This window comes from Antennarius striatus, chromosome 9 (assembly GCF_040054535.1).
Source record: "Antennarius striatus isolate MH-2024 chromosome 9, ASM4005453v1, whole genome shotgun sequence".
Taxonomy (NCBI): domain Eukaryota; kingdom Metazoa; phylum Chordata; class Actinopteri; order Lophiiformes; family Antennariidae; genus Antennarius; species Antennarius striatus.
Genome location: NC_090784.1, coordinates 18934273 through 18951374, shown reverse-complemented (window position 1 = coordinate 18951374; position 17102 = coordinate 18934273). Strand labels below are relative to the sequence as shown.

The following is a 17102-nucleotide window of genomic DNA, read 5'->3' as shown; positions in this document are numbered from 1 at the left end:
ATATATATTTTATATGTTTATATAATATATTTAATATATTAATTATATAATATATTTACATTTATATTATACATTCATGAAAAGATTTGTGATTTTGCAAGTACAACTGGTGTTAGATTTTGCTAGGATTATAAAAATAGATAAGATAAAACAAAGCCCGCAAACAAACAATCCACATGGATATATTATTGGATTATTTATATATTGCAAAAAATATTTTGTAAAATATACTGTAAATATATTATAATTAGAGTAATTGCTTGAGGCACAGGGCATGAAGTACAGCAAACATAAAGTACAAGCTTGGAAGCTATACAGATCAAATCTGTGCCAGACTGGCTGTCAGTGAGATTAGTGTAAACAAGAAAAGACGAGGGGAGGTTTGACTTGACCAAACCAAAGGGGTGATGTCAGTCATCATGATGAAGATCATCCAAAAGACTATGATGATGACTATGATGACGATACACTTGAAGACCTAAGACTTGTCCTGGCGGCTGCTATGAAAAAGAAAGGGAAGGACATGGAACTCATCAGAGGGATGATGGACCTTACATTCTTGCTTAAGAGAAAGGTGATTCTGGAGGTGGAGTGCGTGCTGCTCTTTCCTTCGAAGAACAGCAAGTCTGATTGATTAGGGGCCTTTAGCCAATACATTAAAAACCTACTGGAACAGCATGACCAGCACCATGATTTAAAAAAAATTTAATTCTGAGTTTTTTTCTTCTTTTTTTTTTTTTAGAGTAGGTGATATGTTTCCCTAATGTTGCATTCATGAGCAAATACCAGAAAACTGAACCAATTCTGTCAGTTTTGAGAAACACACACAAAAATATCACACTATTGAACTGCATAAGGCCTGTTTTTACCTCTGCACTGGCGATTGCTGTAGTTGAACAGTCACTATAATCTAGATTGCAGCACCGACACTCAACAACGGCATTTTTAAGAATAATTAAGAGAAAGTTTATGATTTCACACCTGTTCTCTCAAGGCACTCTGGTGTGCCGCGGTACAGAGGTTGAGAAACACTGTTCTATCTGAAGTATTTTCCAGGTTACGTCTGAAATTGTCACCGGCCCCTTTAAATCTACGTCATTGTCACAGGGGGGCGTAACCCGGAAGACAACATGTTTCACGGGTGTGCTCTGGTACACTCGTGTCTGCAGCTTTGATTTCATGAAGGTAGTCCGTAAAATCGCCATAGTATTACTCAAATTCAGAGACACTCACAGTTCAGTCCTGGTTCGTCGCCTTGAAGGACAAATGTGTGAAGAATTAAAGACCGAAGTGCTGCGTTTGCCGCCCCCGACCTCTAATGGCCCGTCTGTTCATCTGGAGGGTCAGACAGGTACGAACTGTCATTTTTGCTGCAAAGGTAGTGTGAAGGTTTTGAAAACGAGTTAATAGCGTTTGGTATGTTTTATTTGGGGAATACAGTATTAGCATCAGGTACATCACAGTTGACGTAAAGACTGCTGCGTGTTGCATCAGATCCTTGTTTTTCCTGCAAGGTGTGACAAACCACGCCATTGCCGTATCAGTAGAGTATTATCAGATTGCGACACTCCAGATGCTTTATGACCTGATCTGTTATTCAACAGCTTCAGGAAAAAAAATATCCAATTTATGTCTCTAAATCAAACGTGAAATTTGAATTGAATGCATATATGAAAATTAAAATTAAAACCTGAACAAGTGGGAAAAGATTTTCTGTCTTTGTCAAAAGATATTCAATTGTTTACAAGATGTATGTTATAAGTGATTGGAATCAAAAAAATGAAATCCAAAAATGTATTGGATACCAAACCACATAAAAACTGGAAGAAGGTGGGTGTTGACTTGGATGCATGGATGATTCCTCCTATCAATTCTTGACTTCAAAACTGCAGATGGCGCTGATATCCTGAGGTGTACCGTGAAGGCTCTGAAGGAGGGCGGTGTGGTCGCTGTGCCCACAGACACCATCTACGGCCTGGCGTGTCTGGCCCAGAGCTCCGCAGGCATCAGAAAAACCTACGAAATCAAAGGACGAAACCAACAGAAGCCGCTGGCCATCTGTGTCGGAGAAATTCAGGACATCTTCAAGTAAGTGCTGTTTTACCGCCGGAGTGGGGAAAAGCTCTCTAGGACTATTTTTGTTGTTGGTCAGAAGGTAAACCCTGCAAGCTGATATTTCTAAGAGTGTTACAGTTTGAAATCAGGTTTTTGTCAGTTTTTTTAATTTATTTTGTCTTAAACTTGAGTATACCTCTAAATGTAGGGCATGTTTTGTGGTTATTCTCATAATACAAGGATTGGGTCATGCTTGACTGATTTTTGTGAGTAGTCTTGTGACATGAAAGACATTTTCTAGAGAAGTAACCACGAGGCTTTTATCTAAAAAAAAATCCCAGATGACCTCTCCCTTGTTTAACTCATCCACTCCAATAAAAATGACATGTCAGAATGCAGAGGTAAAGTTATTGAGACAGTGTGGTTGGTCCTGGACTGAACCCCAAGCTAACCCCAACGAAAAGCCTGTGGGGTTAGTTGAGTGACTGAAGGGGACATGTTACATTCTGTACATCATATTAACACTGACATGTCTTCTTTGTGTTTCCATGGACAGGTTCTGTAAGGTGCCGGTGCAGAATGAACTGTTAAGTGACCTCCTGCCGGGTCCCGTCACTCTCGTGTTCGAAAGATCCGAAGCACTGAACACGGATCTCAATCCCTTCACTTCGGTGAGTTCATTCCCCCGACTAGAATTTACCAGAAATTGAATATCTAGCAAAAAATTTTATTCATGAGGACCAATCGTCTGTTGTTTATGTTGTTCTCAGCTCGTTGGTGTGCGCATCCCAGACCACTCCTTCATGCGACGCCTCTGCCAGATGTGTGGGGAGCCACTGGCACTGACCAGTGCCAACGTCAGCTCGCAAACCAGCACTGTGGCGGTTCATGTAAGTGGGGGGAAATGAGAAAAAGAGAGAATTTTGTGTATTTTAAAGACACTTTTATCCGACAGCCTATCCAAGATATGGCCATCCTCCCTTCAGTGAATGTTTACAGGGATAGTCTCAAGCTCCCCCTGCAAAAGATGGATGTTTTTTGAATTTTGTGTCCTCTGTCCTCTGAAGGAGTTTCAGGACCTCTGGCCTAAACTAGCAGTGGTAGTGGATGGAGGCAAAATAGAACACCAGAACCGCCTTGGTTCAACTGTGGTCGACCTATCAGTTGCTGGCAAATACCGCATTATCAGACCCGGCTGGTGAGTTCAGTTTTACCAGCAAGGATATACTGTTTCCATTTTTTTTTATGACATCATATGCATAAATCGTACATGTGTATTTATGTATAAAAACATCAAGATTCTAACAAAACAAAATATTTTATCAAGATAAAACAAAATGAGATGCTTTGAAATGTGTTTTACATTTTACAACATGACAGAATGCAAGTTAAAGATGACCAGCTTTGTGGTTGCTTTTGATGCACGGCTACAATTACATCTTGGAAATAATGTTTAAAAACCGTAAGGAGAAGTAAGAGTTTGTAACACAGCTGTTTGTTTTGGTTTATGCAAGACAAAATCTTTTTACACCAATCCCGCTGAAAGCCATTTTTTAAATGTAAAATGACCGACTTTCTCATTCCAGCGCCGTTTCTCCTACGGTTGATGTACTGGAGCGCAAATATGGACTGTCAAAGCACTTGGGGGAACAATGACCTTTGAACGCATCACACTCTGCAATCGAGGACACACACATTCAGCTTTGATCTAAGGCTTTCTCAGAAAAGACTGTTTTTTGTGCTCACCTGGAGGAAGGAAACTTTCCCAGTAAAGACAAGACCTCAGGAACAGCTCAATCTTTAAACCACTAATGGTTCATAATATTCTGAACTTTCTCTGACGACCATATTTTTTGCCTACTGTATCTAATGTTATTGGATTAGTAGATTTTATTTAAATATCTTATATAAAAAGGTCAGCAATGTATATTTTATGGTGTAAAATGCATCTTTTTATACTTTCAAAGCAAAATGTCTTGACTTTTTATTAATGTTTATATTAATAAATGAAATCTTGGCTGTTTATGGCTGAAATACACATTGAGTTGTTTGTCTGGTGTTATTCTTTCTTCCATTAAGGAGTGAATCTGTGATATTTTTTTATTTGCTCATCTGTGGCAGACTGGCACTGAGACTGGTCACAGTTATATTTACAAGCTGTATTATGTCAGGCCTGAAAACACATGTGTCTGATGCAAACAGAACCTCAGTACAGCCACAGTAACTCTTGTGTGTGTTGTTCATGAATGAGTCAAATCTGAGTCACATTTCTTCCATCTTTGTTATTTTAGGAATGTGGTTTTTATTTATTCTTAATAGAGTGTGAAATCATAAGACAGACTAGAAAAAAGCAGAATCCATTTGGAGGAGCTGATCACAAGCAATAAAGCAGAAAGTGTTTTTTTTTTCTTTTTTAGTGTGAAGGATTTCATCAAATCAGTCACACAAATCTATTTAAGAATCCCTACGTCTGAAGTAGATTTTTAATCATCTAGCCACAGTCTTGAACAACATTTTATGTTTTTATCCTGTGAACAGATTATATATGTGCCCTTTGACATACAGTATTCCCAAAGAAGGGATTACTCTAAATTCCAAATTATCAGGTAAAACCTGCTAGACATGTTTGTTCCTGTATGTTTTTAGAAGCGTTCGGTGCAATCTAAGTACACAACAAAAAGTAGTTGGTTTTAAACATTTTAATGCAGAAACATAAAGCAACAGTTTAGTAACTTACTCACTTTCTCACCAAAGGCCAGAGACTCCAGAAAGTCAAAGAATGAAAAAGAAACGGTCTGATGCATCAAAATAAAAGTGGTTCTTGACAGATATGAGATTATAAATACTTCTGTTTGATATTTGTTGCAAAATAATTCCATCCCATTTTTGCAAAATAAACCCATCCCATTTCCCTTCCAAACACCTGTGTGGATCATCACTTGCAAGTGCAACTTCAGTAATCTCGGCTTTAATATGCCGTCGAAACCAAACCGTGTAGTTCAAAAACTGTGTGTGTGACTCTGCTGTGGAAGAAAGCAGAACCTTCAACGATTAAACGGACTCTATGGTTTAGCAGCAGAAGCAGGAAATGAGTCCCATGTGTGCTGATGCGTGTTTTAAAAAATATCCGAGGCAAAAGTTTATTTTTAGGCAAATAATAGTATATTAAATTATAGTATGTTAAAGTGAGCTCTGAGCCAGGCCTGCAGAGCATGTAAGGAGTCTGGGTTGTTACTAGAGAATGGAACAGCTCTACCCTGAAGGCTGCTTCATCCAAAAAGAAGTCACGTTTCCAGCAGGGGTCCCGTTGTGCGTGTGCGCACGAATTGACGCACGCACATTCTGGCATCTGTTGGGTTGGAGATAAAATCACGTCAAATCTGTTTTGCTCTGACTCTTTCCCACTCTTTCCCACTCTTGCAGCGCTCCAGAGCTCACACCAGCCACTGCTCCTTCTCTTTATTGTACTGCTCGGCCCAGCGGCGCGTCAGCTCCAGGTAGTGACCGGGTTCGTGTGGATGATAATCCAGGTAAACACGCGTGGCGGTTTTTTTGGGCATGGCCCTCTCGATCTGCGTTCCCTCATGCCATTCGTTGAAAGAGGTGATGGTGACCACCTCTGGCCTCACGCTGAGCGCCGCCTGTAGGGCCGTCTCGTAGTAACGACCGTTCACCCTGTTGCGCGTGTTGTGGTTGTTCCACGGCCGGATGCTGGTGTCGATGTAACCCGGTCCCACGCTGGGGACAAAGAGGAGGTTGTTGCCGTCGCAGAAAGCTTTGATCGACTTCCAGTTTTGGTGAGAGGAACCGAAGGAGAAGCCATTGGAGGCGAAATAAGTGTACATGCCGTCAAAGCCTCCTGAAAGGATGTCGTGCTTGTGACGCTCCTCCACGATCAGAGCGATGAAGATGGAATCGTAGGCCGAGCCACGCACACTGTGGGCGCCAGTGGGAGTCAAAAATTCAGACCAGGAGTCTGGAGGAGTTAGGTAGGAGTCATAGATGTAAAACAGAGGGAGACTCTTCCCTGTGTTGGAAATGAACTTGTAGAAAGCTCCGTGGTCACCGTACCTTTAACAACAAGGAGAGTCAGCGGTCAAAAAAATCACTTGAACCATTATTAATTCATGACTTTTCATTCAGGTCATGATTGGGGTCACTTATGGTGATTTTCTCAACAGTTTTTTGTTTAAATGTGTTGGAAATGGAACATTTTCTGAGGTTCTGCAGTTTGCATGAACAGATGCTCTTTTTTTAAAAAAAAAGAGCAGTTTCAATACTAAAAGGTCAGGAAAGCAGCTTTCACTCCAAAACTCATTCATAAGTCATGAAAGTGGGCCTTACATATTCAGATGTAGTCTCTGAAGGTATTTTGGTTTGCAACGGCGTGTTCTTTTAACGGTGCATGAAATCTTAATGGTTTTCTATTTAAATTTAAACACTTAACCAGCCAGACGAGCGCCTACCTGTCGATGATGTACTTGATGTTGTCGTGCACAGTCTGGTCATTTCGTCCTCTGTAAGGTTGGATGTGAAATGCAACCTAAGACATGCAGAAAGACATACATCATATTATGGCATCGGAAAATCACAGCAGTCAGCAGTGACCTTAGCAAGTATTGACTTAAAATCAACCCTCTCATTGAGAACTGACAATATGATGACCTTCTGCTGGTTTGAGTTTGAGAAGAGGAAGAAATTAGATGGATAATGAATGCTAAAGATGGATATTTGATCCAAAAGCAGCAAAGTAAGGAACTGAAGTAGTTTGCACACAAAGTGCCAAAGGTGAACATTTTATAGTATGATTAGAGAATTCAGAGACTTTGAATAGCGTATGATCAAAATGAATCCCTATGGCTCAGAGGACACCCTAGTTGAGGGGGTTTGGTGGGGTGCTGAATATGATGGAGGCTAAGAGTATCATAAGGTGGGCAAAACAAATCTGACATACAAGGTTTGTCTTACTGCTTAACCCCACTTGCTGGTGGCAAATTTTTCCATCACTCCAAAACTGAACGGACAAACAGGAGGACTGACTGGTAAATCAAGTATATTGCACAGATGATGCTCTGTCCTATTTTACACACACGTTACTGATGCATACCATATTTATGATACAAAAATGTAAACAATTTGTGAATGAATTAGTGTATTTTCATAACATCGGCCATAAAGGGGAGTTCAGAGTCGGCCCAGTGAAGAGTTGCATGGGACGGATGTCTATATCTGTATACTGTATTAATGTTCAGTCGAAGGTAAGGAAAAAACAGGAATACTTGTACCGCTAATAGAAATCCTAAGTGCTTTGATGTGCGGCAACTCACATATTTTGTGAGTTGCCGCACATCAAAGATTACCCTACATAAAAAACAAGCCACACAATTATCATCCACAGACAGCGTGTGTGTGTGTGTGTGTATGTTTGTGTTTGTGTGTCCGTTTGGGGTGGGGGGTTGGGGGGCTCTGATGTGCTCCTGTTCACTGCAGCAGATCACACACACCACCAGAAAGCCCGAGCCGTTTTCCAAACACACTGCCCCATTACTCTGCGGTCATTTAGCGAACAAATGAGACGGAGTCGGTTCTTTCTACACCGCCTCGTAAACATTGACACCATGAACGACAATCCCAGCACGATTGGCGCTGGACGGTTTGGAACTGAGTGCCACGTCATGCAGAAAGCACAAAGCGAGAGATATGAGCCAATGTGAAAGATAAAGGTCCAGACCTTTGTGGCAGTTATATCAATTTTGACAAATCTGAGCACATTCCTGTGTGCAAACGGTCAGTTTCATTGTGTGGTGAAGGCAAGAGGACACATAATGATGATGGAGGGCCATGGAAGAATTAATGGGTGTATCAGGGAACAAGACAGTGTGGCTGATGTCTTCACAGGGTACAGTGGACCTCACCCCCACATGTCCTACATTCCAAAGACAACTTCCGCAGTTCCCCCCCAGGGTGCGGAGTGTTCATGGAAGCAAAATAAGTCATGGGATCCACGATGCATATCCCCCACCCCGTCTGCCCCCATCAAACTGCCCCCGTACTCCCCTGGACAGAGGGACTATTTCAGCTTAGCTTAAAGCTGAAGTGAAGCAGCAGCACTGCCGTGGAGGCTCCATGTGATCTTCTCCAGCTCTGTGAAACAACATTCACGATGCAAAAGCTGTGTGTGGGCACTCCTGAAATACCCTTCAACTTATATAAGAAGAAGCACATTGAATTCTTGTGCAGCATCACCCAAAGAAGGGTCATCGTGCTTCTTGCTGTACAGGATGGAAATGCCAATATCAAGACTAATGTTGACTATATATCCGAAGCTTTCATTTGATCTCCAAGTCAGTTCAATTTAGTTTTTAAATAACAAAATAAGTATAAAAAAAAAATTTCTTTCTTTTGAAACAGGGTGAATACATCAACTTAAGCTGTGAGATATTAAAGAATTTATTTTGTGGTCAACAGAGGTCCAACAGATATTTTTTTTCCTCACTAGGCCCCCCTAATGTTTTATCAAGCCATGAACCTTATGGATCCATGAATCTTATGGACGTAATACATAGTCATGGCCCACTTAGCTACATAAAACAAAAGACTCATTCAGTTGCTGTCCAACATTACGACATCAAGCTATTAGTTAAGAATACAATCCTTGTAGAATTAGGAACGACTAAATTGTCAGGTGGAAAATCAAATGCATATCCTGTTTTGTTTTTTTTCCACAGAAGACTGGATTGCTGAGTTCATTCATGTGTGCATTTGCTGTCTGGATAGTTCACTTTTTATTTTTCAGCAAGACGCTGCTACTTTTATGTGTTTATATAAATCTAAAATCCTGATTCTTCAAACCACTAAAATTGTCTGATTTAATGGTGCCCACTTCACTATACCCTACTAAAAGCAGACTGCAGACATGTCTGTGTCCGAACCTGACCCTCGGTATTTTTTTTTTTTGCTACCACTTCCATTGTAGGACCATCTGCAAACACACACACAAACACACACACGCACACACACACACACACACACACACACACACACACACACACACAAACACACACACACACCCCTCCCTGCCTGCCTTTAAGTAGAAAAGAGCAAAGATATGTTTAAGGTCATTGCTTTAGAGTATATGCATTAGAGATGCAAATGATGAGAGGCAACGTTCTTTACCTTGTCAGCATTTTGCAAAAATTATGCAGGACCAGACACTCCAGTGATAAATGTCCTGTGCAGAGGAGTGGGAAGGGTTCGTGAGAGACAAGGGAAACTGTAGGAGACTGCTTAGAGAGCAAGACTGCATTTAACTTCCTGTTTCTCACAGAATAATTCCATTTGAAGGTTCTTTCTGCGCTGTAATTGTGATCTTCTAAGTGCTTCCCTTCCGTATCCTTCCTTATCTATTTTCATTAGACACTGAAATGTTTGGCTTTCAATAGAAAATGAGCCTCAGCTTGTTTTAGAACATCTATGAAAATATCATGCCTGTTGGTTCACTGATGAGAAGAAAGCATGGCATTAAATTCCATCTATTAGCTCCTCTCCTGACAGCACTTTGTGGAAAACCTCATCAGCTCAGTGTTGCATGTCTAATGTGGCCATTCTTGTCTTGGAGAGCAGAGATGCTTGATTTCTTTGCCTGCGGCCCGACAGAAAATTGAATAAATGTTGCATGAAATCTGACAGACTGACCAGACAGATCTCATGCCTGTCATTACAGTTATGTGACATTGCTGTTGGAAAATAAATTACCTTTAATTTAACTTTATCTTCCTATATTTTTGGAATATTTTGCAGTCATCAAATTCATAATGTCTTTATATTTACAGGTAATAAAGTTGATCAGTTTGAACGTTAAATATATTGTTTTTGTGCTACTTTGAACTCAACATACCTTAAAAGGATTTGTTCTGTTTTTAATTTAGTTTTTCTACAACATCACCAACTTGTTTGTAGTAAGACTGTAAAACTTCTTGAAGTCCGAGACTTGCTGGCAATGTGTCCAGAGTGTCGCCCCGCCTCATGGCGGAAGTCCGCTGGGATGTTCTCCAGCAACACCCGTGACCCGCAAAAGCAGAACAAGTGGTGTGGAAAATGAATGAATGAATGAAGGAATGAATGAACTTCTTGAAGTCAAAGATAGGGAGTACACAAAGGTGTGTAACCAAGAAAATGGGGGAGGTGAGAGGGTACAAATAGATAACTTTTCTTTGAATTTTTTCACAATTTGATATTAAAAATAGATACATCTACTTAATAAAGACTTGGTTAAATCTTGGTAACTTGAACAAAATTTCAAGTAACGTTGAATCTTCTCTGCCATGTCAGCAGGCATGACAATACTAAGATTATTACTTTACACACCAGATGTTCCACAAATGCTGCATTATTAATGGCACCTGCATCGACATAAGAATACACTTACGATCCTGTCTCTCGCTTGTCCTTTTAAATTCATACAGAAAGATATTGAATCCCTAGTTCCTCTTCCCACAGCTCTCATCCACCTTCCACCTCTGTTTGTAGAGTCTGATGTGAATTTCACCACATTATGAATAAGAATTCCCTATCGTTATAGTAACCTTTGATGCACATGCAGAAGGTGGAAGGATCAAAATGGACAGTAATTTTCTTCAGTCTATCTTTTCCATCTGAACTGGCAACAGGTCACATGATTAGTTCACATGTCTGTTGACACTGTCCTATCATTCACTACTAAGGTGAATCTGATCAGTACAGGCAGCTTGATAGGAGGCAACAAAGCAAGTTTAAAAACAGTCACATGCAGGATGGGCAGTAGTATTTAAGTATTTAATGGGTTGCCCCAAAACTCTTTGTTTGGCCCAATTTTATTTTACTCTTTTCATGACTATTTCAGGACTTGATGCACAAGGAAATCATATGTATTTCTATGCAGGTGACAAATTCTTGTACTGCTTAAGTTAGTTCTACTTTCTATTAAAAAGAAAAAACTATACATAATAAATTCTGGGCAAATTCCACTCGTATTTCTGGAGGTTTATCTTGTGTATATTTCTGCAGTATACAAGACACATACTGTATATGCTGGGGCGCTTTTGTAGAATACAGAGACAATACATAAAGCCTGCCTGTTTTCAACTCCTTCCACTTAGAACAATGTGCATATGGTACATTTTCTTGCTACTGCTTGTTCATTGTTATTTGTCTGACTAAATAAAGAGTAAATCAATAAAAATAAAAAAGCATCTTTTAAACACCCACTGCAATTTATGATGGCAGCACTTTTAGTAAAAAAAAAACCCTGCTCCATTGCCAACAGATGCTGACTTAAAATGCCAAAATCCTTGAGCATTCAACACTCGTATCCCTGCAGCATTTTAAAGTATGTACTGAATAGATGCGAGTCATTACTTTTATTCAGCCTTTTCCTCAATCCTTGCTTCAGATCTCACTGATACACGCCTTTTACCTTGAGGTTGTGTCTGTATGCAGCATCCAGAACAGCTGTAACCAAATCCTCCACAGGTTCCCCGTTGTCATCGGCTAGGCCAGGAGGATACCAGGACAGGATAAGAACACCTGCAGAAACGTGGAAACTCATGAGCACGATCATCCATCCTGGAGTGAAGACACTGGAGAAAAAAACCCAGTGAGCCTCTGCTGCAGAGGACTTAAGTCTAAAAAGTGTTTGCATATGCATTGTTGAAATGATGTATGAATTTCCCCTTGATTGTAAAAGATAAAAATGCTGACAATGCTGAGTTATTGCTGAAAAACTTTTGCTCTCTTCACCTAATTTTGCAAACCCGTTTGAGACCACTGAACCGGTTCAGTCCACCACCATTTCATTGAGCATGTTTTCAAATTTTGACCTGCTGATCAATTGGGATAATTTCCCTTCATGTCTTGTAAAATGCAGGATTACGTAATGCTAGTAGGGTGGAGATGATCAGATAATGGATTAAAGATTAAAGCAGCTCCACTTGATACGCAGGAGAAATGAAAACAATAGTTCACAAATATTTGTCGGGAGTGGGGGTGCATCTATTAGTTGCCATTTGCTGAATTATCATTCAGCATTTTCTGTTTCTCCCTGGTTTTGTGTGTCAGTCTTGTGGTTTTATTTTCATTGTGTCACTCTTTATGGTAAAATGACCTCTTCTTGTAATTACATTTGCATCTCTTGAATATTTTAGGACCTTTTTTGGCATAAATTTGCAGCCACTTCTGACCATACTGAGTCTCTTTCTGGTTGTTTTGCATTTCATGCAACTGAAATTTAAACTTTATCACCCACATCCTGCACTCGATTGATGAATATAAATCTGTCATCTTTTCTCTGTTTATTATGTCTTGTTTTACTGGCACTTTGTCACTCATAATGGCTCATAAATTCCATCAGAGGAACGCTTTCTTATGGTCTGCTGCTGGTTATATCAGCCACAGCAATACTGGGCACCATGAAGATCTAGCATATCAAATATGTACTCAGAGCTGATTCATTAATCTAATGTCTGCATGCCGTGGGGCTGTGGATACTATTAGATTACAATACCCAGCTATATCTGTATGTATGTATGTATGGACAAGGCCATTGCCTTTATTTATGAGCCATTAAAACGTGGTGGGAAATAAGTCATCACCAAGTGTAATCCCAGAGTCCGAGTGGCTGTGGTGTCCGATTAAATGAATTGCTTTAAGTAAGAATTGTGAGGCAGCACTCCTGCGATCCATCTGTCACAGCAATGAGGTTTCAAAGGGGGCGGATGGATGGTTCGGTCACCACTCCGGATGGTGTACGATATCCTACTGAGCTGCAGGACAGATGCCTCACAGCCTATCATGTGTAGGCTGCTGACAGCTGGACACATCCAACTGTCACTTGATGCCTGGCTACAAGACTCCGCTGTAGGGAAGCCATACGAAGACTAAAACTAACATCACACCAATTAATACTTCATGAGACATCCAAAATTGATCTAAGCCTCACACTCCATTTAATACTGCATGCATTCATTTAAGCCTTTTGGATTTTCGTTCCCTTTGAGGATTTTACATTTACCCCACACAGTGTTTTCTATGTTTGTTGACCATGTGTCCAGCAGGACACACAATCATTTCGGTTTGTTCCCAAGTGGTCGGAAGAATAAATTAACTTACTAATCAAATAAAGTAACTAAATATTTCAATTTATCACTGGATTTGTATCCTAATGAATAACTTTACCTCTCTGATGCTTAAAATTATTCCAATGCAGAGAAAACCACCTAATGAAGTTTTTTTTTTGTGCTTTCAAAGACAAACACCTAAGAAATCAATTTCGTATCATTAACACAGTTATTCTAATCACCCTTTTTTCCCCATACTTAGTTAAAATATAGATTATACATTTTAAGTCATACAGCTCCTTCCTCTCTGGGCTTGCAGGACGGAGCGGAGTGGGGGGAGCTGTCCAGTGAATTTGTGGTGCTGAAAATGTTTTCTGCCCCTCAAACCAAAAAAAAGGGGGGGACTTTATGGTTATATAGGCCATTTTCTGTGCAGTCCCTGAGCACTAAAGTAAAAAAAAAAAAAAAAAAAGGACATAAACCATCAGTATTTCTTTATTTTCCCAAAGAAACTGATCTGTACCTGCTGCAGATGCTCCGATCTGCTCCATGTGGGACTCCAACACGTCCGGGTCCCGCGAACTGTACGCGTTGAGCTCGGGGTAAAAACTAGATCCGATGTCCTCGGGAGGCATGTGTCTTCCTCTCGGGTAGCTGGACGCGATTTTGGGATCCCAGTGTGGAACCAGGATGTGGTCCCAGTGAATGTATTTACCGTCTATATGAGGATTTCCGTACCAGGTGTAGTAGAAAATATGAACATCGTAAAATATGGTGCCCTCGGAACCGGAGTTGGGTAGAACTTCTTTGCTTCCAACCTGGAAGGTTTGACCTGCGGACGCGGTGGCGTCACGGGGCGAGGAGCGCCGGTCCATCTTCCCGCCTATCATCGGCAGGAGCTCAAAGCCCGGAGAGAGGTCCGAGAAACCGTCACTGGGTTTCAGGGTTCTTAATCCCATCATGGTCCCAAAAATGAATAGAGTAAAGAAGAAGAGCGCTATGCAGGCTTTCCTCCGGAACCTGGCCATATTTGGTTGGAGTGGAAGAAGCTGCGGACAGCGAGGACGGTACGGGGAGCAAAGATCCACCTCTCAGGGTCCTGCGTCTGCTTTCCCTTCACCCTTTACGCACAACATACCAGCCACTCTTAGAATTGTCTTCGTGGTAACTACAAATAACACACCGGTATCTCCTTATACACATAATCATTATATCTATAGGGCTTTATCTTTGCATTCCAGGCGCAGCGGACTCCCCAATGTTTCAGTAAGCGTTCCAACTTTCTTCTGTGCAGTCATTTAAATTCTAAGCCTTTTTTTCCCCCATTATATTATAAAGTTGTTGTTTTTTTCCTTTTTAACAAAAACTGACTTCTCAAAACGTTTGTTCTGCTCCATATATTAGGGATCACTAAATGTCATGTTTAAAGCTTGACGTCCCTATCAAAAACCGTCTCTCCCCCATCCCTTTATAATCGTTGTGTCCCACCCCAGGAGCTGACCCCTCCACAACGAAACGCAGAGAAGTGCTAAAGCCGCTGCGGTTGGTCGGTTTCTCCCTCGCACACTCCTTTTTTGGTTTTAGATAAAGCCAGGACTCTATTCTGTTTTTGCTCTTCGTTCATAACCGGAGAGAGAGAGAAGGAATTAGATGCTTTACGAGGGGAAATCATCATGAATGTTGTCATAATGCTGCAAGGCAGGCTATGGATTTATTAGTCAAGGACTGCAAAAACTAATTTCAGAGTCTGGTTCTGATCGCTGTCGATTGTCAATATATTATTATAATGATGATTATGAATATTATATCTATAAATAAGGATATGATTATAATTATAATTAAAATCAAGCGTTACGTCGCCTTCTGACTGTGGTTTATGCTGTAACCTTATTTCAGATATTTACTGACATCTAGTGGATATTTGTGGAACAGCAGGGCTGCTGCTTTCAAGTACCGCGGGACTTCATGGCACTCCGGAATTAATGATATTATATACAAATTAATGTGTTTAATGTGCATCGGAGGGGGGAGTGTGGAAGAGGTCGTGGAAATGTGTCAACAGTTGTAAGTTTGTTTTTTGATAATTGGTTCTGTTGTTTTTTTTATACTTATTAAGCAAATAATACATTGATTCCGTTTAATTTATTGACTTTGAAAGTAATTCACGCTTTTAAATAATTTATGGAAACAGTGACTTTTCATTCTACCAAAGGAAACAATATGTTCCTGGATAAATGGACGTCGCACCCCGCCAGGACACGATGTTGTCATCTTTGTAGTCCATCAGCAGCGATGACCGCCTCTTGGAAACAAAGTGTTATCTTAAAATATTGGTGTAGTGAATAAATAATTGTTGCACCTCGCCAGGTAATGTCAGAACAAAATACAATCATCTTGGCAGTTCGTCCGCTTGTAGCTTTTGGTACAGATCCAGAAGTGAGAACTAAATGCCTTGGCTTGGAGTCAAAATATTCTGAGACAGTGCTTGGACCAGACCCTCTGCTGAAAGTGATCAAACTGCTCAGACATTATTACAGTTGTTTTCTTTGTCCAGGCTGCATATCACCCTTCTCATTGTTTTAAGCCACTTGTTATACAATATACAATTCAGGTTTAAAAAGAAAAAAAATTTCAGTTTGCCCAACAAACTTCATCTTCCATGGTCAGACTGTTGCATTTTTGTAAAAACTGCTTATGACCAAAGTCAATAAGATATAGTCCTAAATATGGATACTGACATTTATTATAAGGTGGGGTCAAGCTTTAGTTGTCAGTTTTGTAATATTAAATTATAGATCTTCAGCATTAAAACAAGGAGTGTCAGAGAAGATAACAGTTCCAAGATGTCTTAAATACCACCAGGGAACATCTGTTATGTCTTGCCGCGTTTAAGGCTAATGGTCATTATTATTTAAATCTATATCTCTAGTTGTTGGCTAAACCTGATAATTTATTAAAGGTTTGTTTTTACAAATATATAATCAATCTTGACATTGGCTGTCACTTAATAAACATGTTTTTTGTTTGTTTATTTGTTTATTCCTTGAAATTAAATTGCCTGACAAGGCGTATGGCCTTTTCTCATTTGTGCAGCAATTATTTATCCAAGTTGGGGTATTTAAAGCTGTCAGTTTCGATGTTTAGGACTGTAAAATACGGACTTGTGGGTCCACAAGGGGTCGTTGTGGGGGTTGCGTTGAAATCGACGGGTCACCTCTGAAATGTGCTGTGCTTCCATTCATAAAAAAAATAATACTAATAGTTAAGGTTGAAGATAATACCCACGGAAAAAATGTAATCAATTATCCAATATTCCTAAATCATCTTCCCTCATCCCGCTTGTCAATTAATCTGTATTTTGAATAATGTACATGCAGATTAAATAACACAAGATGCATTTCTAATTTTGTCTGATTTTTTAAGAGTAAAAGATGAAGTTATATTTTTTTTATTTTTTTCTATGCGAACTTTTTTATTTAGGTTCGCAGCCCATTTAATGTCATATATAATAATACATTATTATTATTATTATTATTATTATGATGTTTTGTAATGAAACAGTTAAGTTGAGGTCTTTTCGTTGATTCCGCTTTTGACTCTTCAACTTTCAGATTGGTTAAAAGATCACTTTCCTCTTTGTTTTAATTATCCATCACTTCACAAGGACACGAGTCAACATCTTAGCATGATGTGATCAATCACTATTGATCCATCAATTCGTTTAACCAGCTTGGCTTGTTTTCATGCGTCAACCTTTTTTTTTTTTGTGTTCAAGTCCGCTTTTGTTTCCCTCTAATATAAAACATAGAAACTATATTCTTTCTCCCTATCTCAGTAGTTGTAGTTTCTCCCTCTGCAGCACAGTAGGAAAACTCATCCCCCCCTCCGTGTTTAATCACAATTACCATCACAATCCTCTCTCTGGCTGCATGGAGACCCAAAGCAGGCTCGACA

At 39.9% G+C, this 17102-nt stretch overlaps 2 protein-coding genes across 2 annotated transcripts; one reads left to right on the top strand and one right to left on the bottom strand.

Annotated features, from left to right (window-relative positions):
• The first annotated feature begins 1133 nt into the window (after positions 1 to 1133).
• Positions 1134 to 3984, top strand: yrdc (yrdC N(6)-threonylcarbamoyltransferase domain containing). Its single transcript, XM_068324250.1, has 6 exons — positions 1134 to 1351; positions 1893 to 2088; positions 2612 to 2726; positions 2826 to 2945; positions 3123 to 3253; positions 3642 to 3984. Exons 1-6 carry the CDS (start codon positions 1180 to 1182, stop codon positions 3709 to 3711), a joined length of 804 nt encoding a protein of 267 aa, XP_068180351.1. The 5' UTR covers positions 1134 to 1179; the 3' UTR covers positions 3712 to 3984.
• Positions 3985 to 5489: 1505 nt separating this feature from the next.
• LOC137601968 (glycoprotein endo-alpha-1,2-mannosidase-like protein) lies at positions 5490 to 14191 on the bottom strand. The gene is made up of 4 exons (XM_068324475.1): positions 13672 to 14191; positions 11510 to 11619; positions 6522 to 6598; positions 5490 to 6126 (listed from the first exon to the last, which is right to left on the bottom strand). The coding sequence occupies exons 1-4, from the start codon at positions 14174 to 14176 to the stop codon at positions 5490 to 5492; spliced, it is 1329 nt and encodes a 442-aa protein (XP_068180576.1). The 5' UTR covers positions 14177 to 14191.
• Positions 14192 to 17102: the final 2911 nt, after the last annotated feature.